Genomic DNA, 21,519 nt, shown 5'->3' with positions numbered 1-21,519 from the left:
TACCTACATATCCAAGCATCAAGGACAATAAAACAGAATACATCACAAGTCCCTGCCTGCGAAATAATTGATAAACCGCTCCAAACAGAATTAAGAACCTATCTAGCAGGAAAGAAAAAAAGAAAGAATAATAGAAGCACAGAATGTTACAACCAGTACAATTACAGCAACAACAACTCACCCGTGGCTGCTCCACCCGCCAGCTGCGGCTGATACACCTGCTGCTGGTTCTGAGTAACGACATACTGCGTCTGGGGGGCGCCACCACCGCCAACACCACCGTCTTCGCGACCGCCCAGGTCCAGCGCAGCCATTTGCTGAGTGCCAACACTGTTGAAGTAGCTGTCGGCGGCGCTGACGGCTGCGTTCATATCGCTGGGGGCAGATGCGCTGGCAGCCATGGCGGCGGTGGGGCTGTTGGATTGCGACGGGGCGGGGAACTGCCAGACAGCAGTGCCGGGTTCTTCCTTCGGTTTCTGCAGGGCAGGGCTGTACTGTAGGCGTCTTGTGCGCGCGGAGCGGAAGACTTGTTGGACGGGTTTCAGGTACACGGTGGCGAGAGTGCCGACGTTGAGACAGAGTTCCTCGAGGGTGCGGGAGTCGAGTTTCTCGCTTTCGGCGCTGATGGGGGGCTTCTCGCCCATGACAATCTGCTTTGCGGTTTTGGGGTCGGTGGATAGCAGACGCCAGTACATGTAACCTCTGTCGCGGAGGTCCGGGTCGTCGGTTTCTTCGGTGCACCATTTTAGGACCTGGGGGACGAGCTGTTGGCCCTTGGTAGGACGTTGGATGAAGAACTTGACGGTGGCTGTTAGGAGGGCAAGTTGGACTTCGACGGTCTCGTCGTGGAATGTGGCCAGATAGTCCTGGAGGAGGCCGTCGGAGTTCTCGATGCGGTCGGCGTACTGGCCGATGATCCAGATGATGGCGGCCTTGGCTTCGGGTTCGTCAAGTTCGTCGATGTTCTGGATCACGTTGCCGATGATGTTCTCGTATTGGTTGGGGTACTTGCGGAAGATGTTGCGGATCACAACCGTCGCCTCCTGGACGATGTAGGGAATCTTCGCGTTGACCAGCTCCAGCAGGGTGTCGATGCATTGTTTTGCGGCGGACTCGATCTTGATGGCGAGCTTTCCGATGGCACGCACTGCCTTGCGCACGAAGTGGACGTCGATCTCAGTCGCATACCTATGGACGCGTTAGTAGTTAGGGTTAGAGGAGGGGAGGACCGACGTACTCTCTGAGTTCTGCAAGAACCACGGAAATGTTCTCCTTGGTGGTCAGCATGAAGATCAACTCCAGCTTGGTGACCTTGACGTAGATCGGATCGTTGTAGTTACAGAAGAAGCAGCGGATATCGTTGCGGAGCACTTCGGGCCTCTTCTGCAGGATAAGGATGGCGTTTCGGAGGGCCAGATACTGTACTTCTGGTGGCTTGGAGAGAAGGGTGACAAGGGGTGGTGAAAGCTTCTTTGCGAGGGAGGTGACATGTCTTTCGTCGGCAATGTAGTTCATGAGGTAGAGGATAACGCGGATAGAGGTTAGGACAACAGCAGAGTTGGAGTGCGACAGGCGGGGGGCTATTCGCTCTGCCAGCAACAGGGATTCTGCGGAGTCTTGAGGGACATAGGACATCAAAGCCTCGAGGATATAAGATTGGCCCCATCTGCACAATGTCAGTTAACCTGCATCGGACACAGAAGCATAGACACATACTCAGAGCAGTCTGGTAAGATGGAAACGAGCTTCGAGGCACTGGTGTAGTCAATAGTCAGAGAGATCGATTCACTGCGACCCCAGATGTCCACCAAGGAGGCCAGGACGCTAGAAACCACCGTCGGGTTCTCATCCTTGAGCATGCTGTTCAGCCGATCAATCAGATCCGACGCCTCGACCATCTTCTTATCGTGCTCGTAGAGCTTCGCGACGCAGAAAGCGGCGGTCTTGCGCACGTACGGATCCATATCGCTCATCAGTCGCTTGACCGGTTGCACTGTCGCTTCGACAAACTCGCGGACATGGATGTAGGAGATGGTCCTCAGTGCTAGGGCACGCACGAGAGGGTTGGAGTCCTCCATATCCTGGAATATTCAGATTAGCTGACACATCCCCAGACGTCAAGGGAAACACTTACATCGATGAGGAATGGCAAAGCCTTGAGCGCAACCTCGGGTTTCGCTCTCGAGTAATTGACGAGGAACAGAAAGCACCTGTAGTGAGAGAGAAACTATTAGTCCCCACACAAGATGCGATACAACATCTTCCCGGAGACGTACATCTTTTTGATCTCCAGGCTGGGCAAGTTCATACAGCCGATCACGTCGGGGAACAAAGCGACCATGTCATTATTGCTCATGGTCATATTGGCGACGATTTTCTTGAGCGCGATCTTCTTGGCCGAATGGTTCTTGTCCTTTTTCCCCCCACTGTTCAACTCCTGTCGCAACTCGGCGACTTTGCCCTGTTTGGAACGAGAGAATGGTGAGCCATATTGCGCTGTATACGGAACCACGCTGAGAAACATAATAAGGTAAGGATGTAGACCGAACTAGGAGGGAATTTGGGGGCCAGCCAGGAGGAGGGGATTCGGAGGAAGCAGCATGAGGAGCATAGTGAACAAGATCCCCCGCAGAAGGAAAAGACAAAGCCAGCGCTGATTCATGTGAACAAGGGGAACAGGCATGAGGGGAAGCACGGGAAGATAAGCACACGGCCAAAGGGCTCTTGCACGTCATCTATGGATGGTCCGACTGAGCGGCAGGAAGGAGAGCAGTGCCAATGCACATCAAAGTACTCACCCTGGCGAACAACTTCGCATCTCCCCCGCTGGAACTCATGGTGCAGGTTCACAATCCTCCAATCGTCTAACCCAGTTTGTTGTCACGAATAAATCACAAAAGACCTCGTCTTGATATCGTCCAGGAAATCGTTCACGGACGTCGGAGAGCTTCAAGGGGCACTCGATCGGTAGACTAGTTGGCTTGGGTGGTCTGCTGCTCCGAAGCTTCAATTGCATCGGAGGGGGGCAGACTAGACTCATTAGCGTCAAGGCACACAGGGGGAGATGAATCTGTTTGAGAGCGCGACAATGTACTTACCTATCTCAATAAATATAACCCCAGATTATCTCCCTCTCTCTGTCCTTGATGGATGTGAAATCCAAACCGACGTCGACTGGAGCAACTTTGTTGGAGAGGCAGCGTGAGAATCAGGAGTGGATCGGGGGCCGCCAACTCCGCGCTGGTGGAGAAATCCATCCATCGATTCCGGCCGGATCATCGTCACTCTAATCGCTCCCTCCTCATCTCCAAGCTCGGCCTGGCTTGCGGCATCAACCTTTTCCGCTACCTCTCTATTCCTCAATATCTCCCAGGCACATAGAAGCTACATACGGAGAGTTCTTTCGACTCTCACAGTCCAACCATGGTTTCTCTACCCCCTCCACCGCCGCCGCAATGGGTGGTGAGAATGAACACCCCCATGCCACGCCCATCCAAAGAGGCTACCAGTATCCCTGATCCTCCAGGCTTCTCCAGGAAATTGACTGGCAAGACCGTACGTTTTCTTTGCCGATTACTATACCCATTCCCCTTATTCGCACCCAGCTCCATACTAACGCGAACATTCACATCCACTCCAGAACCGCGCCCAGCAGTCCTCAGCCACCTCCGCCCCGTCCAAACCCGTCGAAACCGATACCCTGAAGCTCAAGAAAGCATGGGAAATTGCCCTCGCTCCCTCGAAGCAGATCCCCATGAACGCGATCATGATGTACATGTCCGGAAACAGTCTACAGATCTTCAGTATTATGATGGTGTTTATGCTGTTCAAGGGCCCCATCCAGGGCCTGATCAATACCAACACGGTGTTCGCCAAGTTCGATACAGAGGGCACGCGCGCGAAGCTTCTGGGTGTGAAGGCGATATATGTCGTGATGCAGCTGGTGCTGTTGTGCTTGGGTATTTGGAAGGTTAATGCGATGGGACTTTTGCCGTATGTGGTGCCCGTGTCTTGTGCTTGTTGCCGCGTGGAATGTGCGCTTGGTCGGTTATTGTTCATTGCTAATACTACATTGCGACAGGACTACGAGATCGGATTGGCTGGCTTGGGAGTCGGAACGGCAACCGTTGGAGCGTGCTTACTTTGCTTTTGGTTGATTGGGATGATCGTTTCGGGATGAGTGTATGTTCGATGCTGTGTTAATTGAGAAATATGAAGCTATAGTCACCTGGAAGGGAGCTGCTATGGTAATTGGATATGATAAGGTTGGCACTACTAATGTATAGCTCATCATATAGAGGGGTAGTGGTGTCGGGTGCTTCAAGACCTTAATCTGATGGTAATAAATATGTTCATATATAGTAGGTAATATGTAGATTGTCTGTCCAGTGTCATGAATAATAGACATAAATAACATTATATATCCAAGATTACATAGACGCAATATCAACCCAGATTCGGCAATGCAAGATACTTCATTATCTCTCTATTGATTATTTTCGTGACTCCAAGGCCTTCTGACAGGCTTCGAAGAAGATCTGGCAGAACTCCCACACCTCCGTATACGTGTTGTACAAAGGTGCCGGTGCAACTCGGATGACGTCGGGCTTCCTTTCGTCGACCACCACCCCGTGCTCTTCTAGTGTCTCCAAGACGCTATCCAAAAGTCCCGGTTCCAACAGCAGACTGAGTTGTGCACCACGTTCTGCTGGGTTCGAAGGCGTAATGATGGAGAAAGGTCGTTTCCCAGTAGAAAAGTCTGCAGGAGATTTCAAAAGGAGATGTTCCAAGTAGCCAGTGGCGTTCAAGGACTTTTGACGAATCTCGGCCATCGAGGTCCGATTGAACAGCTCGAGAGACGCCACGACCGCATTCATATCCAGAACGGAAGGGTTGGATAGCTGGAATCCTGCGGCACCAGTCTGCGGAACGAAATCTGTGTTTCTTAGTTAGTTGTTGAGTAATCTGTGGCAGAAAGTTGCCTACGTACTGTTGTTCATAAGGAAGCGAGTCTTCTTGTCGCCTCCCCACCAGCCCGAGAGGCGCGGACGGAATGGCTCCTCATCACTGCCAACCTTGTCCATCTCGACTCGGCCATGTCTCTCATGCACAAACAAAGCTGCCATCCCGCCTGGACCACTGTTGAGGTACTTGTAATTACACCACGCAGCAAAATCTACATTCCAGTCGTGCAAGCGCAGGTCGACATTGCCGGCTGCATGCGCACAGTCCCAGCCAACGAGGATCCCCTTGGATTGGGCATGCGCGGTAATCTTCTCGATGTCGAAGTACTGCCCTGTATAGAACTGGATACCGGAAAGGAGCACAAGCGCCGTGCTTGAGGCATGTTCATCAATAACTCGGAGAATTTGCTCCGTTCGCAGAACCGGCTTCAAGCGGTCCTCCGGCTCGATAAGAACCATAGCATCCTCTGGGCGAAGATCGTGGTGTCTAATCTGTGACTCAATGGCGTACTATATTCAGTGGGTTAAATAATTGCTTCTCAAATGATTATTAGGTTCGAACTCACATGGTCACTCGGGAACGCCTTCCCTTCCAAGATAATTTTATACCTCTCCTGGGTTGGGCGGTAAAAGCTTGCCATCAAGAAGTGTAAGTTCGCTGTCAGTGTGCCCATCACAGCCACTTCACTTTCCAGGGCTCCCACAATTGGCGCCATGAGCTTCGCGCCGGCGTCATCGACGTCAACAAATGGTGGGAGCAACTGGTCCTCGTGCGGAAGAAAATGTCCAGTTACGCCCTTAATAGCCCATGTCCGTAGATAGTAGTCAATATACTTGCGGGCATTACGAGGTTGCACGCCCAATGAGTTTCCACAGAGATATATACACCGGGGATCAGACTCATCATTGGCTAGATGAGAGAGCAATTGATTAGTGAAATCGTGACAATATAGCAGCGCTACGATACGTACAGCTATCGTCAATTGCTAAAGTCTTTCTTTTCAAGTCAACTTTAGAGGGAATAATAAATTCCTTTCGGAATTCGCGCAAAGGATCCTGTGCATCGAGAGACTCTGCATATTCCTTGGTGAAGGCATTGCTATCAGTCTTGTAAGAAAGCGGGGAGCTGACGCTCGATTCATGTGCAAGTGTAGAACTCATGGTTCACAAGCTCCCTGGGTATGGTGGAGGTACTATGTACTGGCAAAAACAAAGAATAAATATACCCAAAATCCTCGTCTACTATACAATCATAGACTCCATCAGCGAAGAAGGAGAAAAAGCTACAGTCATGCGAATGTTACGCAAAGCGAATGAAGTTCCCCGCGATTATCTCGATTCTGCCACTTCTTGCCGGTCCCCGATCGACCAATGGCGTCATCCCGAACCCTCTGACTAACGGCAATAATACCTTCTTTTCGATGGCTGCTCCGAGCCTCCGATCATATTATCAATCCAATCTTTATTCTCCCTCAACAAAAGTCCTCCTTCACTCGCCTTTCCTAACACCTACTTTCTCCTCTATGACGACAAACATGTCCCGTCCGATCCTCTCAACAGCCGCCCGCCGGCTCTCTCGCTCTCATTCGCCTCGCACCGCGGTTTCTGCACTTTCCCCGGCAACGTTGCCGACATTGAGCTTCTCCGCATCTTTCTGCGATACCGTTTCCCAACGATCCACGCTCAGGCCTAGATTCCTTTGCCCCCGGGCGAGCACATCATCACCGCGATCAGTATTCCGCTTTGACGCTTTCGGACAACGCTCTTCCTTATCCACCACGAGTATCCGATCAGCTACCAAGGTGCTACAAAACCCGAGAGTTGACGAAGAGGGAAAGGACTTGTTGATTAGTATCTCGCCGAGGGCCGCCGAGGTACGTTGAGACAATATTCACTTTCTGTCCCTGCTTGCATATACTATACCTCTTCCGAAGAGCATTGCGATAATGTGGCGATGGTACGGCTTGAGTTGCGTTCGGAGGTTGAAACGGAGATGCAAGCACATTGGAAGCAAATGCGCCGGATCACCGGAGCTAGCCTACTGTTAGCCACGATAAGAACCCTCTCAAGTATGAAACAAGTACATACGACCACAGGGTGTGGAAAACAGGGCTTCCCGTCCGCTCAGCCGTACTTAAGCCACACGCCGGGAGGTTAGTAGTTGGGTGGGTGACCACCAGCGAATCCCTTCTGTTGTATGTTTTTTCATTTTTTTTCCCTTCTCTCTCCCAGAGGAGGGATAACAACATTTCTTTCTTCTTTTTGGCTCTTCAAGTCGCTAGAATAATCCAGTTACATCATGAACTAACATATCTCCAACAGCGTCTCCGCGAAATCACAGACCCTTCCTCATCCCCCTCCATCACCAAGGAAGAAAACCCCTACCACCATCTCCGCATCACCGTCACAAGCGGTGGATGCCATGGATTCCAATACTTGATGTCCCTGGAGGCCGCATCCAAGATCGACGCGGAGGAAGACACTGTTTTCGCAGCCGAGCCTGAGGAGGGAGAGGCAGAGGTAGCAGGTGCCGGAGAAGCTAAAGTAGTCATGGATGAGCCATCGCTGGAGCTTCTTTCGGGCAGTACGGTGGATTATACGATGGAGTTGATTGGAAGTCAGTTTAAGATTGTGGACAACCCGCGCGCAACGAGTAACTGTGGGTGCGGAACTAGTTTCGATGTTCAGGATTGAATGAGGACCTAGCTACTTAGATAGGTCTATCATTCCTGGACCCAACCGAACTGTATATGTGTATCATACTAGAATATGAGATAGAGTAATGCTATACCCCCCAGGCCCTGCTTCTTATTTTACTACAGAATTTGAATGGAAAATATTTGCTTAAGTCATCATCTATTTCATCATGCGGATTCTACATCCCTGTCTGTCCTCTGCTAGCTAAGACACAAACAGCTCGATGCACACAGACCAGACCGTGTCGAACCGGAAGCAAAACCAAACACAAGCATAATGGGATACGCCTTGGAACATTTCCTCAAATGAAAAACAAAAAAGGAAAAGAAGAATTCTTTTTGTCGACTCCAACCCCGTATAACCAGGATGGTCAAAGGGTTGTGCGACCAACCCCCTGAGTAATGAGAAGCATGGACAATCGAAGCAAGATATGGGAAGCGGAGGACAGAATAAATAAATAGATAAGATAAAAAAAAAGATTCATGATGTTGGTGGGATAGGGAAGACGTGAGTAAGTGAACGGGCCACAAAAGGTGAGAGGGTAATTGATGACCCGTTCGAAAAAGCACGACTTGACTCGATTGCCAACGATCCCCCTTCCCAGCTGATGATATCTCCTGGACCACACATCCCCTTTCTTTCTGGTTGCACTTCAGTGTGTCTCTCGTGGTTCCTTGCTGAGATTGAGTACCCCTTCGTGGAGTCTAGTTACAGACCGGACGCATGTCTCAAGTCAAAATGACGTGGGGATATGCGTTTTGGCACTAGAAGGGGTCGCTGTAGCGTACTCGGACTTAGTAGACACGAGCAAGGTTCCTGAGGTACCAGTCCACGAGACGGCGTCCGGCCTTGGTCTCGCTGACGTGGATGAGGTCGTTCTCCAGAGCGTAGTCAAGGTCGTTGGCGTTGACCGGCTCGCCCTCCAGAAGGCCGCCCTCAACCCAGCGCACCTGACGGCTGCGCTGCTTGTTGATGAGGAGCCAAGAGCGGAGCTTCTCGGGCTCGACCTCCAGGAAGCCAGCCAGCTTCTTCAGGTCCATGGTGGTGTAGAGCTTCAGGTAGGAGCGAATGGTAGGGTTGTACAGGGTGTTCTTAACCTCATCCATGAAGATGGCGGTGTGGTGGTCAACAGGGTCGACGTTGAGGGCCGGGTTCTCAAAGTCGGGGGGAGTGGGGCTGATGAACTTGGGGCAGGCCGAACGGAAGAGCTCCTCGAACAGAGGAAGGGCCTCGGGGCCACCATGCTGCAGGCGGTTGAGCTGCTCGCCGTACTTCTCGCGCAGGGCGGAGTGGATGGTGTCATCCAGGCGAGTGGGGTGGAGAGCGACACAGATGGCGATGAGAGCGTACATCTGGTCGTTCTTCTTGGCGATGGCATCGTAGCTGTTGCCACCCTTCTGGAAGTTCTTGGTCCGGGAAACGTAGACCAGGATGTGGCTGAACATGCGGATGGCATCGGCATAGCGACGCATCATCATGTAGGAGAAACCGACATAGTAGTAGGTGGTGAAGTGGGCCGCCATGACACGGGCGAACATGGCCTTCTTGTTCATCTCGATGTCGTCGAGGGTCTTGAGGGCAAGGCTGAAGTCACCCAACAGACAGTGGACACGCAGGAGTCCAATGATGGAGAAGTATCCCAGCATCTTGTACAGAGGGCGGGAGCCATACTCTCCGGCAAACGCCAAGGGGTCCTCACCACGCTTGATGGCAGCCAATTGCTCGTTGATCTGGGACCTTTGGATGAGGGAGTAGAGGACGTTCAGCACGGAGTAGCAACCCCACGTGTTCGGGTTCTCACGGAGAAGCTGGGCCTCCTCCTCGTTGGAGCCGCTGCGAGCGACGCGGTTGCGGTAGCGGCAGAAGGATTCGAACTGGTAAATGAACTCGTCGATGACATCCCAGGCCCAGTAGTACTGTTGACAATAAGATGGGCTAGTTAGCACAGTGTATCGACCGCGGTGATTCAACCGCACACAATTGCAAGTCAAGGCAGCGAAGCATGTATCAATTACAGCTGCAACCGCAGCCGCAGCCCGTCGCACATGACAGATGGAGGAGTACATACAGAAGGAACCTCGAGCTCAACCGGACCCTCAGAGTTCAGGATGTAGTGGAAAAGGCTGCAGTAGTTGTCGTAGCTTGCGAACTTGGTCTCGAGAGTAGCCTGGTACTCGAGCGGGGTGGCAGCAGCAGCGAGCTGTGCCTGGAGGTCCTGCGTCTGGGAACCACCTCCAAGGGATGTCGTTCTGTCCAACTCACTCATGCCATCGTCGAAGTTGACCTGCTCGCGGTAGTCGTTGACAAGCGCTTCCTCCTCCACATCGGACTCGTCGCCCAGGTTGGGGTGCGCGTTGGCGCGCTCTTCGTAGGACATTTTGCGATAGAAGTACGTCTGTCGACGAGTAGGAAATTGTCCGGCAAACGGTCGGGGAGGATGGGTGGGGAGGAGAGGGGGCACGTCGTCTGGCGTAGCGGTTCGGCGTCGGCGTGTGGGATTTCGATTGTTTCGGCGGAGTCGAATTTTGAGGGTTTTCGCTTGAATGAGTTGTGCTTATCTTATCTGGGGATAACTTCAGTGCTGAGTCAGCTATGCACGACCATTCGGGCACAACTGATCCCTGCATGTAATTGTAACTAGTTTACTAGTATAGGAGATCACTTCAATTAACATTCGTTCCTTTATTGTTCCCCGCGTTGGAACAAGCTTATCTTTAGCTCTCAGCCCCTACAGCATATTCTATGCAAACAAATCCATTCATTCATCGCCAGGATGCTAATCGGGTATTCGCTGGGGCGAGATGGTAAATATTACATGATTCATCTAAAACTCATTGTAACAGTTTTTGAGCAATTCTCAAGAGCAAAAACAGGACTGCAAATACAACACAAAGAAGAAAGTCAAGAAAGGCACATGAGCAGAAACTTCAGTAGCCCGAGCCGTAGGGGTCCCAATTTCTCAAAACAGTATGCTATACGAGTACAAGACCCTGCTCGGCAGCGTCAAGAACAGCACAGTCGATTCATAATCGTGGCGCATTTAGCCCAGAGATGGTTCTTTAGCCGTCTCTTTTTCCATTCCATGTCAGTCACCTGCAGCAGAATCAATTAGCATGAAAACAACATATGGCTCCTTTCGAGCGCAGTGCACGAATGTTGAAGACGACATATACAATAGCTGCAAGACAGGCGAAAGGCGTACCTTAGTTTCATAGATCACGTTTCAGACCAGTCTTAGACAATCATCTGCGCAAGACCTTGGCCGCCCAAAGTCTTGCTGCCGACGAATTCCTGGCTCTTGAGACCCGCCAGTGCATAGAACAAACCGGCGATGAGTAGGAAAACAGCAGCCGCAATCAAACTGGTAGCGGACTTGATAAGACTGAGCCATTGCACAACACTCATCACTGTATACATTGCAGCGCGCATCCAGTTTGTGGTGAAGCGTCGGATAAATGCATCGAATTTTGGTGATGTGGGGCATATTCTGAGGAGGAAGGGCACTTCGGCAAAGATGAGGATCAAACCAGAGATGCTATGTATTGTAAGCTTCTAACCCAGTATAAGAAGAGAAAAGGAAAAGCTCACAGGCACAGAACACTAAAGATGATAATCACGACGTCGAACGAGAAGATGTTGGCGATACCGAGAGCCAAGCACAAGACGATGCAGATCACACCCGTCCTACGTCAGACATCGATTAGCAAAACTGCCTTTAAACGCCATATTTCTAGCTCCAATGTTGTCGCAATCGCCCAAATCCTATGCGCGAACATTCAAAGTGTATGGTTGTCCAAGGCGGCAACTGAAGCAGGTCCTTTCAAGACAGCGCCAAGCGCTGTGCTCAAGAGATTCAGGCAACCATCATTCGTTTTCGCAAATGTTGTAGAGGCGCACAGTTGGGCAGCGGCGGGCGAGAAAGAAAATAGAGAAAAGCGTTACAAACCATTGTCCATAGATACCTATGTGATGAGTTGTTAGTTATCCCTTGCTTCGTATGTCAAAGAATAAGTCATTGTAAACAAGGCAGGTCCGTACTGAAGTTTCTCGAGCGGAGCTCCTCGGCGAGAGTCATGGTGCCGAATGAAGTTGCGGGATATTTGGGTGTGCAGAGAACAGTTCAAGTCAGGGAGTATATAGTAACAACAGTGCGATGCTGAAGGTAGCCTTATGTAGAGACGGTGGGAAGTATGGTCGGTTGATCGTGTGGCTACTACTTAAGATTACCAGCCGGGAGTAGACGCGATTGACGGTTTGAATGGGGCCAGTTTGTCTGTCCGGGCCGATCCCTTCACCGCGCGGCAGAATGGCCTCTTCCGCCTTTGAGGTCGGGGATCCCGCATTATTATGTTGCCAGCAACTTTCCCCGGTTCCTAGATCAAGAGCTCGCCAATCTGCAACAGAAGGCTTTCCACCGCGGGAACTGAGTACAAGCCTCAAGAACATTTCGACTAGGCTGACTATCAAGAATTGTTGCTTTCTCCATTGCTACAGCTATGGAGGCTTCGCCAAATAAACACGCCCGCAATGTCTCTAGATGTAAGGAGCATTAATGTTCGATGCTTGTTGTATCATCGGCAATCTAGAGAATATAAGGCTGATTCATCCTAGCTTCACGGCCGCGTAGCACAACGAAGGGTCCTCTAGATCAGCCAGATGAGTGAGCAGCGAATCTGCTTGATTAGTTAGGCCCATACTAACAATTACAGCCCGCTCGGGTCCGAAACAGTGAACACAGCCGCATCCCCAAGGCCGCCTACAGCAGACTTTGCTGGATTTACCGGCGCTTCGTTTAGCAGGCTGGATCCATTGGGACCGGATGAACTGCCACCAACAGTGGAGAAGGATCTCTCGTACCTGCTCCGGTATGATGTGTATCATTCGCTGTCTCAGGTGGAAATACCGCACGCGCTTCGCTCTGAGTTCCTTGCCCCAACGTCAGATGAATCGCTGTCCACAAGCCTAGCCACCCTTGAGCGGCTCCTGGCGGAAGGTCACTTTCTGCTCGCTGCTTATTTGTGTGGGACGATCTTAACATCCTCGTTGATCTCGCCTACTGACATCAAACGAATCTTTGCTCTGTTTTACACTCGGCTAGCGTGCCTGCAACTGTCAGGAAATACGATCATTGCAGCGCAAGAGTCAAAAGCACTCGAAGACCTGAGCTCCGCCTTCTATTATGTGGAACCGATTGCCGGGACGTCTGATAAGCACCCAAACTATCCTCGTCACATCGTACCATGGCCCCTACGAGTGTTGGCTATTAGACTCCAGAGCATTGGATTCGGCGACTCACGTAGGGGCATTGGCGGACTCTACGAGGTTGGCTTGGAAGCGCGAAGGGAGATCTTGCGGCCAGATATGGACACCGAAGAGCGCAAGTTGTGGAGAGAGCGATTGTCTGACCTCGGCATGAGAAATGTGAACGCGCTCATTGAAATGGGGGATCTGGATGCCGCCAGGAGATCACTCGCCAGCTTACGTATAGCAGAATCGGAAAGTGAACTCAATAAATTGAGAAAAGTACTTTTGATGCTCATAATTGGCGATCTTGATGCTGCGAGGCAGGTATGTGGCGAGGCGAGCGATGCCGGGAACACCGTGTTTCGCCCGCTCCTCAGTATGGCCGAGGGTCGGTACGACGACGCAGTGGCTGAATGGCGCGCCTTACTTGGCAACGAGGAACGCAGACCCGATGAGTCCATGATCTCGCAGAACCTGGCGGTGTGCTTGTTGTACACTGGTAGGTTGAACGAAGTAAGTCATATTCCACAAAGATTACCTACTACCAAGCCCGTGCTTAACCATGCCACAGGCACGTGAGGTCCTTGAGTCACTGGTGCACGCGAACCACTCGTTCTCGAGTCTCGTGTTCAACTTGTCAACCGTCTACGAACTATGCTCTGATAAATCCGCCAAGCTAAAGACCGACCTTGTAGAAACAGTGGCTAGACAACCAGTTACTGGGACTACTAATCTTGATCGGCCCAACGGGGACTTCAAACTTTAATGACAGCATGAATCACGGAAAGTCTACACTTGATGCAGGGAGGTCCCAGGTTCTAAAACCGGTGCGCTATTCTAAAAATGCCTGTCGGATCCTCCTACTATATAGCCGTCTATACACCTGAAACAAACGCCATACTCCGTCAATGCCCGTATAAGCGCCAGATTACGATGCAGCAGTGACAACATCAAATCGACAACATCATGGATTCTCCTTTATAGGTGCAAGGTTATTTTGAGGCCTTTGCTTTGGCTTCCGGATGATGATTCTGTCGCCCTCTTTCTCCCAACCTAGGCTCTCCGCCTTTACCAGGTTCTCCCATGTCCAATTGCTGTCACCGGTGCAACCTTCAGTGACCCATCTGGAGTCAGTGCTGAGATAAGCTTTGCCGACTGCTTTGAGAGCATGTCGTCTGACGCGGTCTTCAGCCCAATTCATGACGGCGCGCATCCGGGAATCTACATCTTGCCGGATCTGCCAGAACACAATCCAGTTATCATGTGCCAGGGCGTTCAAGACACGGTCTATAGTCGATGACTGAAAACCGTATCGTCTGCGCGCACGCGCACGAAGCTGATAAGCAGCAACCATGTCCTCCTGTCGACATGCGTAATCCAGGATCCAATACGAAATGAGATCTTTCAGGTCAGAGTCCGGCAACGGGTGAGAGGAAGTGTGTAATTCCTCTAGGATGTAGCGAAAGGAAGGAAAATATGATGGAGGATGTCGGGCTTGAATCGCGAACTTGATGGAAAAGATGTGGACCTGCTGGGAGAAAGAGATGGGAATTGTGGAGCTGGTAGCCAGAACCGCCTCGCGCAGCTTGCGAAGAGAGAGGAGAATGGTGGATAGTTCAGCGGATGGGGAAGGACTACGGGGCCCTGTCGACTTATTGTTCAAGGAGGGAAGGGAAGCTGGTGGATTGCTGGTGGCATCGCTCGAAGCGCTCCTGGGAAGTGACGTCCATGCCGCTTCTAGGTTTTTGGAATGGCGGGCGCAGAATTCCATGTACCGATTTACAATTTTGTCATAGTACTCCTTCTGAACCTTGTGGTCTAGCAATCTGTGAGCGTCAGCGCTGCCGCAGTTAACCGCATCGTCGCTCCACCATGGGCATCAGGAGGCCGTGAGCATACTTTCGATCGCCTTTAGATACAAACCCCACGGTGTCGAGCGAGTCTGCCACAGGCTTTAACCGACTGCCTGGGGATTTTCCGGGCTGCGCATGACCAGACATGGTGTATATATAATGGGTCGCAAAAGAAAAAAACAGAGAGAGGGGTTATTGATATTGCGTCATGCTCGAATTGGAGATGAAGCTATCCAAAGTGATGGACTGGTGAGTTGATCTGCGGGGATCCCGTCGGGGAAGTGCCGGGCTGTTTGTCTCATTTGCACTGTTTGTCAGATTTCCCAACGAGCCAAAAGTCCCAAAAGGGAACGGCGATACTCCGCGGAATCCCCAACGCTATTCTTCAGGTTCCTCACCCATCACTTCGGGTTGAGGTGTTTTAGGGGGGTTGTTTTGCTTCTTCTTGACCCTTTAATCTGCTTTTCCGTGTACATATTTCTTTTTTTGCTCTTACTAGACGGTCATCTTACCTCATTCTCACGCGTATACTCCCCCCGAGGACCACCCCGATTACGGAGCAACCGCTAGCCATCTGCTCACCGGAGATCTGGGATCTGTCACTCTGTCTGCATCCTGCATGTGAGGAATATGTCCACTCGCCAGCGTCGCCCCACTCAAGCCCATGAGAAGGATCTGGGTACCAGCCAGCCTGCTGTGGTGGCAGCTGCGGTGTTAGAACAGCCTTCCCAAGTCATCAGAAAGCTTCTTCACTGGGATGATCTGCCCCATTGGCAGCGCGACAACCAGCACATCCACACGGGCTATCGGCCGGCTTCATTCTCTCTTCTGGTCTCCCTGCAGTCCTTGACCTACCTTCACAATGAAACGGTCAACATCTACACGCATCTGCTGCCGTCCCTACTGGCCGTTCCAGCGGCTGGGCTTCTCTATCGGGCACTAGCTCCGCGATATGAGAATGCCACCCAGGCGGATCTGATTGCTTTTGGATGCTTCTTCGCAGGAGCAGCCTTCTGTTTGGGCATGTCTGCAACATATCATACCATTTCGAACCATTCCCCCCTCGTGGCCCGCATCGGAAACACGTTTGACTATGTTGGTATCGTAGGGCTTATCGTGGGCAGCTTCGTGCCTAGCGTGTACTTTGGATTCTACTGTATGCCTGATCTGCAACGGTTGTATTGGACGATGATCTGCGCCCTCGGTCTTGGCTGCATCCTTGTTTCGATCTTCCCTCATTTCCGGACGCCTCGGTGGCGGCCATTCCGTGCGGCCATGTTTGTCGGCATGGGTCTGTCAGCGGTGTTCCCCGTGATCCACGGCTTACGCTTGTACGGTCTGGAGCAGATGACACGCCAAATCGGGCTCGGTTGGCTACTTCTCCAAGGTTTTCTGTACATTTTGGGAGCAACCATCTATGCGGCCCGGGTGCCGGAGCGCTTGCGACCAGGCCACTTCGATCTCTGGGGCAGCTCCCACCAGATCTTTCATGTGCTGGTGGTCTGCGCCGCCATTGCTCATCTGACCGGGTTGCTAAAGGCATTTGATTACAGACACAGCGGCATTGCAGACAGTTGTCTTGGGGCCGCGCAGTGATTCGCCCGCAGAACCTTGGGACATCGCACAGGCAGGACGTCCTGTGGAGGGGGGAGAAGGGGGGAGGGGGGCGCGCGGCGCCCCCTAAACATCACCACCTGTAGCCATAACTTAATCGCCTCAAGAAGTAATAGAGATGACATGATGATGATGCTGACGTCTTCACGGCTGATACGAGACATGTCTAACCTTGAATTTCACATGCTGACCATTGCAACATGGCAAAGCCAGAGATGAGAGAAGCATTGCAGAAAACCTTCTTTCCCCCAAGAAGGCAATAAGAAAAGGGAAAGAGGAATCAAAAAATACGCAAACGAGGGGAAGTCCAGGATACAATCATAAGAATAGACCTTGGGTCTTGCGACAGCATGAACGTTCACCGCTTGCCTGGGCATTTCAAACCGGGCAGGCGAATAGGGATGCGTTCCCGCATCGATTTACAGCTCACATGGTGTGCTGGCCTGCATACCGATAGAATCACCCTAGACGGCATGCTGCGCTTCCTCATTGGATGCTACGTCAGACACAATAGTCTTGCATCGTCGTGGCTCCTTCGAGCACATTAGAGTTATTCGGCCTAGTGGCCCCCACTGAATTGACGACGATGTTGCACCTGAGCTTATTCTTCCAGGCTTCTTACGTTGGAGGACCGTCCCCCGCGGCACTGGCTGATGTAGGCAGCCCCTATCAGAGGCAGTTGGGCTGGTAGCCAAGCAATCTGGCATTTGCCATTTCTGACAAGTAAGATGGAGGTCAGTTGGACTATTGCTGAAGAATCTGCCAGTTGGAGGACTGGACACGGCTCCCATGCGAGGTGGATCAGATGAAATCTTAGGGTTTCACAACGGCTGACTTCATCTGCGCTTGCCGTCGGTTCATGAATCCCGATACGAGCCCTGCATGCCAGGGCGGCTGGTATATATAAGATTGCGCTGGTTGATGCGCTGATGAAGAGTGGTTTGATCTTTCTCTTTTCCTTGGTATTCCCAGTAATATCGCCACACCCGTTTGCTTGAGGCTCCCCTTTTGGTCGACCTCACCTCGTTATCCTCTGATATCACGACGACCCTGCTTTACATTCCGTACCTACAATATAAATGCTGGCCGAATCCGAAACCCCCGTCAGCAACGGGGATCCGCCGAAGCTCCGGGCTGCCTGTGAGAATTGCCGACAGTCAAAGGTGAAATGTAATCTATCTGGGAAAGACACCTGCATCCGCTGTATGCGTCATGGGTTGCCCTGTCGATACCGCGTCGCCAATCGTTCTGGGAAGCCAAAAGGGAGCAAGAACCGTGCCACGCTGCGGAAACTTGGGCAGTTGCAAGACGAGAAGAAGCCTACAATACCTGCCAACGGATGGGCAGAACCAGTAGCCAAAGGACAACCGCCTCGTATCAGCTATGATGACAATGGTGTCGACGCAACGGTTCGTTCACCTTGTGCTCGTTAACAATCAATATTCTAACGATTATAGAGTACGCAAAGCACCAGCCCAGCCAGTCAGTCCAGAAGCCCCGATAGCCACGGGGCGAATTTGGCTGACACGACGTTGCTGACCGATCAGACCATGGAGTATCCATCAATAGGGGAGACGCTGGCCCCAATGTTCAATCCCTCCATGTCGCCGCCATTCCTCCCGAAGGAGTTCATCTCCCGGGGCTTCACCGGCTGTCCGCTCGCCGTCCAGATCCCCAACCCACTACAGCCCTGTGATTGCACCAACACACTCTTATACAACGTAAACCAGATCCGGACCATGCTGGCAGAGAGCATGCGTCTTCGACTGGACCAGATCCTACAGGGCATCAACATTGCATTGACCGCGTGTCGGACCTTTCTCCGATGCCCCAATTGTCACAAAGACCACACAAACCTACTGTATTCAGTATCCATACTGGATACTACACTCCAGCTCTTCGAGTATTGGACCTCGTATGAGCTCTCATCCGCGCCTCCTGGCGACCACAACATGATCCTTCCCTACGGCGAGTACGAGATGGGCCCGGACGAGACGCGCCGGATCCGCCGGTACCTCATCCGAGGTCGAGCCCTGCAGTGCAGAGAGGTATTGGGGCTACTAAAGGACGCAGTCGAAATGAGCCGACATCTGACTCCCGAGCTCCGAGAGCTCAATGGGACGGACGGACTGGAGGTGGAATGGTTCCAGCAGATGCTGGGGGGGTATGATACGATGGTGGAGACGATTTTACGAGCGATGTCGGATAATCTGTGCACGTAGATTAAGCTTGAATCCTTCAATTACTTTATACATCGTTATGTAGTATGCGACCATTCGTAGGGTGATTGTATTCCCTTCTAAACATAGTAAGTAGTTAAGTAGTAAGTAGTCCAGGAACCAACCGAGCGGCATTCGGCAGACAAAACTGAGCCTCGGCATATCCAACTCTCCGCATTTGTAGATCCTCTTATATCCATCCCCACCGCACCTCCAACACTACCTTACTTCCACTCAACTACACTCACAGAACTCTAACCTCACCCACCCAAGCCGCAGCTCAGCTCAAACTAGAAACAAACATAACATGAACCGCCTCACCCAAATAACCTCGCACCTCAACTACCCCCACGGCCTACTAGCCAACCAAGTGGCCATCATCACCGGCGCCGGCCAAGGCATCGGGGCCGAAACCGCCCGGTTGTTCGCCAACGAGGGAGCGAAGGTGATTATAGCTGATATAGATGGAGGTATATCCCCTTCTCCTGTTACAGGATTTACCATTGACCGAAAAAGAAGAGTGAAATAGGGATATGCTAATGGATTGAAACAGAAAAAGCCTCCGCCGTCGCAACCTCCATCAACAACGCCTTGAACGATACCAGAGCCCTCGCCGTCCCGGGGGACATCCTCAATGACACGTACATCGAGGAGCTTGTCACCAAGGCCGCGGACTTTGGGGGTGGGAAGATACACATTATTGTGAATAATGCGGGGTTTACCTGGGATGGAGTTATACATAAGGTATATACCTCCCCCCCACACCTTCTCTCCTCCCATACAATTATCTTCTATGCTATACTTAGTAGTATACTACATGATGTGATGATGATGATGATGATACTGAAGAGTTTACAGATGACAGACACCCAATTCACAACGATGCTCAACATCCACGCCACAGCGCCATTCAAACTCGTCCGCGCAGCAGCAAAATACTTCCGTGTGAAGGATGGGGAATCTCGCGTGGTGATTAATATTAGTAGTACGAGTGGGGTGCATGGCAATGCGTACGTTACTACCCCTTTCCCTCCCCCCTTCTAACCCATTCCCTACTTCTTCTACATACAATCTAACGTAATATGGCGCAGCGGCCAAGCCAACTACGCCGTCGCCAAAGCAGGCATAACGGGACTGACGAAGACCATCGCGAAAGAATGGGGACCTGCGTTCGGAGTCCGGGCGAATACCATTGCATTTGGGTTCGTGAAGACCCGACTTACTGCGGCGAAGGAGGAGGGGGCGTTTATTACCATGGCGGATGGGACGAAGGTCGCGTTGGGGATTCCGGGGAAGCAGTTGGATAGTAGACGGACTGGAACTACTACTAGTAGTCCTGATGAGAAGAAGAAGAATAAGGGAGGTAGTGATTACCCTGATATTCCGCTGGGACGGCCGGCTAGTCCGGAGGAGGCGGCGAGGGCGGTGTTGGGGGTGGCGAGTCCGTTGTTTTCGTATGTGAGTGGGGAGACGATTAGGGTTACGGGGGGGAGGAATATGTGATCTTTCTTTTTCTATTTCATTTCATTCTATTCGTTTATTTGGTATATTGTTATATGGGATCTATTGATTGGTTGGTCTATAAATGTGTGGATGGTTATTGGATGTGTAGAAGTATGTGTGTGGTGTAATGCGATATCAGAAGTCGCATTCATATAGTTCAGTTGTGGTTTGGTAGATGGTATCTATCATACATGGTACCATAATGGTACAAAGCCAATTGATTTCTTTTTGTTTGGTCGTAAATCATCACTGGTCCGAAATGTAAGGCTGCGAGAGAATCTGACCAGGCCCAGCCAGGTCACACTCAGAAAAACCATAGTATACTGCATATAGACAATGACTGGTTGAGACAGGCCTGCTCACCCGCCTGGTGGCTGCCTCCCCGTCGGACAGCTGGCCCCTCTCTTCAGGGGGTAGTCGGGAGGGTCCAGACCAGACTCCAGTGTCATTTTTTTTTTCTCGCAATAGGCGCCGGCTGATGGTTGCATCAGCAGCATTGACTGGTTGTGCTAGACTGCTACAGCATAGCAGGGAACAGACGGCGACTCGCCAGTGGACCACAGCTTCACGTCGTGGGTCTCACTGGAAGAGCGTGTCATCAGGCCCAAGTCAGTGTACCAGCAGAAGGGGAGAGAGATAGAGAAAAAGCATCGTCTAGTCCTCGTCTATTGCAGATATCGTATCCAAGGATGTTCCACCCTGGTTCACGCGGTTGCACCGAAAACACATTCCAGCCTCTCACCACAGCCAGCCAGTCAGACTGAATATCAGCCTGGCGGCTTCCCCCTAATAGGGAGACAGTCCGAAATCAAAACTATTTATCGACAGATTATGTAAAATGAAGTAGTAGTAGTAGTAGAGTAGTAGGAAAACGAAGAAGAAGAGTAGTCCTCAACGACTCAAGGTATCATCCCAAAAGAGCGACCAAGTGTGCCATCCAACTCCTAGCGGTAAAATTCGACAATCAAAATGCAAATGCTTCATCTCTGCTCCGGGGTATTTTTCTTTTCTTCTTTCCATGACAAAGGCCGATGGTGAAAACGCCAGCAACACCACCCAGTAACACCAAACACAAGTATATCACCAGAAACGCAAGAGATCCTCCCAATGTGGTGACAAATTAATAATAACATAGCCACGGTTTCTGCCTTCCAACGGACTCGCAGGGCGAGCTGACAGAACTCCGTTTCCTCAAAAGGGCAATTTATGCCCGACGGCTGAGCTCCAGTGGATGTCAATCCGGGTATAATATCCAAACTCCAAGGAATGGAAGCCAACGGTGTAAAGAGTGGGAAATAGAAAAGGCGTATGTCCAGAAAGGAAATCGATCTCCTCGGATTCCCTCCGGCGGAAATAATACAATGTCGCTGGAATAATGCAAGGCGGAGATGATCCAAGAATAGGTGTAGTAAAGATCCAAATCCA

The 21,519-nt window shown here is 51.4% G+C and overlaps 11 protein-coding genes across 11 annotated transcripts; 6 read left to right on the top strand and 5 right to left on the bottom strand.

The window, feature by feature from the left end:
• Positions 1-161: 161 nt before the first annotated feature.
• On the bottom strand, positions 162-2,837 carry AKAW2_70395S (putative AP-2 adaptor complex subunit beta; the record flags this gene model as incomplete). The annotated part of the gene is made up of 6 exons (XM_041682971.1): positions 162-1,188; positions 1,238-1,666; positions 1,717-2,081; positions 2,135-2,210; positions 2,277-2,461; positions 2,799-2,837. The coding sequence occupies 6 exons, from the start codon at positions 2,835-2,837 to the stop codon at positions 162-164; spliced, it is 2,121 nt and encodes a 706-aa protein (XP_041547279.1).
• Positions 2,838-3,423: 586 nt separating this feature from the next.
• AKAW2_70394A (ER membrane protein complex subunit 4) lies at positions 3,424-4,157 on the top strand (the record flags this gene model as incomplete). Its single annotated transcript, XM_041682970.1, has 3 exons — positions 3,424-3,555; positions 3,641-3,993; positions 4,082-4,157. The coding sequence occupies 3 exons, from the start codon at positions 3,424-3,426 to the stop codon at positions 4,155-4,157; spliced, it is 561 nt and encodes a 186-aa protein (XP_041547278.1).
• A 336-nt stretch (positions 4,158-4,493) lies between these two features.
• bna5-1 (kynureninase) lies at positions 4,494-6,125 on the bottom strand (the record flags this gene model as incomplete). The annotated part of the gene is made up of 4 exons (XM_041682969.1): positions 4,494-4,936; positions 4,991-5,474; positions 5,531-5,874; positions 5,936-6,125. The coding sequence occupies 4 exons, from the start codon at positions 6,123-6,125 to the stop codon at positions 4,494-4,496; spliced, it is 1,461 nt and encodes a 486-aa protein (XP_041547277.1).
• A 260-nt stretch (positions 6,126-6,385) lies between these two features.
• Positions 6,386-7,658, top strand: AKAW2_70392A (HesB/IscA family protein; the record flags this gene model as incomplete). Its single annotated transcript, XM_041682968.1, has 2 exons — positions 6,386-6,838; positions 7,287-7,658. 2 exons carry the CDS (start codon positions 6,386-6,388, stop codon positions 7,656-7,658), a joined length of 825 nt encoding a protein of 274 aa, XP_041547276.1.
• Positions 7,659-8,455: 797 nt separating this feature from the next.
• Positions 8,456-10,038, bottom strand: AKAW2_70391S (putative eukaryotic translation initiation factor 3 subunit EifCl; the record flags this gene model as incomplete). The annotated part of the gene is made up of 2 exons (XM_041682967.1): positions 8,456-9,577; positions 9,730-10,038. The coding sequence occupies 2 exons, from the start codon at positions 10,036-10,038 to the stop codon at positions 8,456-8,458; spliced, it is 1,431 nt and encodes a 476-aa protein (XP_041547275.1).
• Positions 10,039-10,895: 857 nt separating this feature from the next.
• Positions 10,896-11,736, bottom strand: TVP18 (Tvp18 family protein; the record flags this gene model as incomplete). Its single annotated transcript, XM_041682965.1, has 4 exons — positions 10,896-11,196; positions 11,250-11,345; positions 11,608-11,623; positions 11,700-11,736. The coding sequence occupies 4 exons, from the start codon at positions 11,734-11,736 to the stop codon at positions 10,896-10,898; spliced, it is 450 nt and encodes a 149-aa protein (XP_041547274.1).
• A 421-nt stretch (positions 11,737-12,157) lies between these two features.
• Positions 12,158-13,671, top strand: AKAW2_70389A (uncharacterized protein; the record flags this gene model as incomplete). The annotated part of the gene is made up of 4 exons (XM_041682964.1): positions 12,158-12,200; positions 12,273-12,321; positions 12,371-13,418; positions 13,477-13,671. 4 exons carry the CDS (start codon positions 12,158-12,160, stop codon positions 13,669-13,671), a joined length of 1,335 nt encoding a protein of 444 aa, XP_041547273.1.
• Positions 13,672-13,869: 198 nt separating this feature from the next.
• On the bottom strand, positions 13,870-14,905 carry AKAW2_70388S (uncharacterized protein; the record flags this gene model as incomplete). Its single annotated transcript, XM_041682963.1, has 2 exons — positions 13,870-14,731; positions 14,805-14,905. The coding sequence occupies 2 exons, from the start codon at positions 14,903-14,905 to the stop codon at positions 13,870-13,872; spliced, it is 963 nt and encodes a 320-aa protein (XP_041547272.1).
• A 483-nt stretch (positions 14,906-15,388) lies between these two features.
• AKAW2_70387A (hemolysin III family protein) lies at positions 15,389-16,354 on the top strand (the record flags this gene model as incomplete). Its single annotated transcript, XM_041682962.1, has 1 exon — positions 15,389-16,354. One exon carries the CDS (start codon positions 15,389-15,391, stop codon positions 16,352-16,354), a length of 966 nt encoding a protein of 321 aa, XP_041547271.1.
• Positions 16,355-17,451: 1,097 nt separating this feature from the next.
• Positions 17,452-18,594, top strand: AKAW2_70386A (uncharacterized protein; the record flags this gene model as incomplete). Its single annotated transcript, XM_041682961.1, has 2 exons — positions 17,452-17,781; positions 17,830-18,594. 2 exons carry the CDS (start codon positions 17,452-17,454, stop codon positions 18,592-18,594), a joined length of 1,095 nt encoding a protein of 364 aa, XP_041547270.1.
• Positions 18,595-18,898: 304 nt separating this feature from the next.
• On the top strand, positions 18,899-20,094 carry AKAW2_70385A (SDR family NAD(P)-dependent oxidoreductase; the record flags this gene model as incomplete). The annotated part of the gene is made up of 4 exons (XM_041682960.1): positions 18,899-19,061; positions 19,145-19,335; positions 19,450-19,601; positions 19,683-20,094. The coding sequence occupies 4 exons, from the start codon at positions 18,899-18,901 to the stop codon at positions 20,092-20,094; spliced, it is 918 nt and encodes a 305-aa protein (XP_041547269.1).
• Between the last annotated feature and the right edge of the window lie 1,425 nt (positions 20,095-21,519).

Source organism: Aspergillus luchuensis, chromosome 7 (assembly GCF_016861625.1).
Source record: "Aspergillus luchuensis IFO 4308 DNA, chromosome 7, nearly complete sequence".
Classification (NCBI taxonomy): domain Eukaryota; kingdom Fungi; phylum Ascomycota; class Eurotiomycetes; order Eurotiales; family Aspergillaceae; genus Aspergillus; species Aspergillus luchuensis.
Note: the sequence above shows the minus strand (reverse complement) of the source record. Positions and strands in the feature narration are given on the sequence as shown.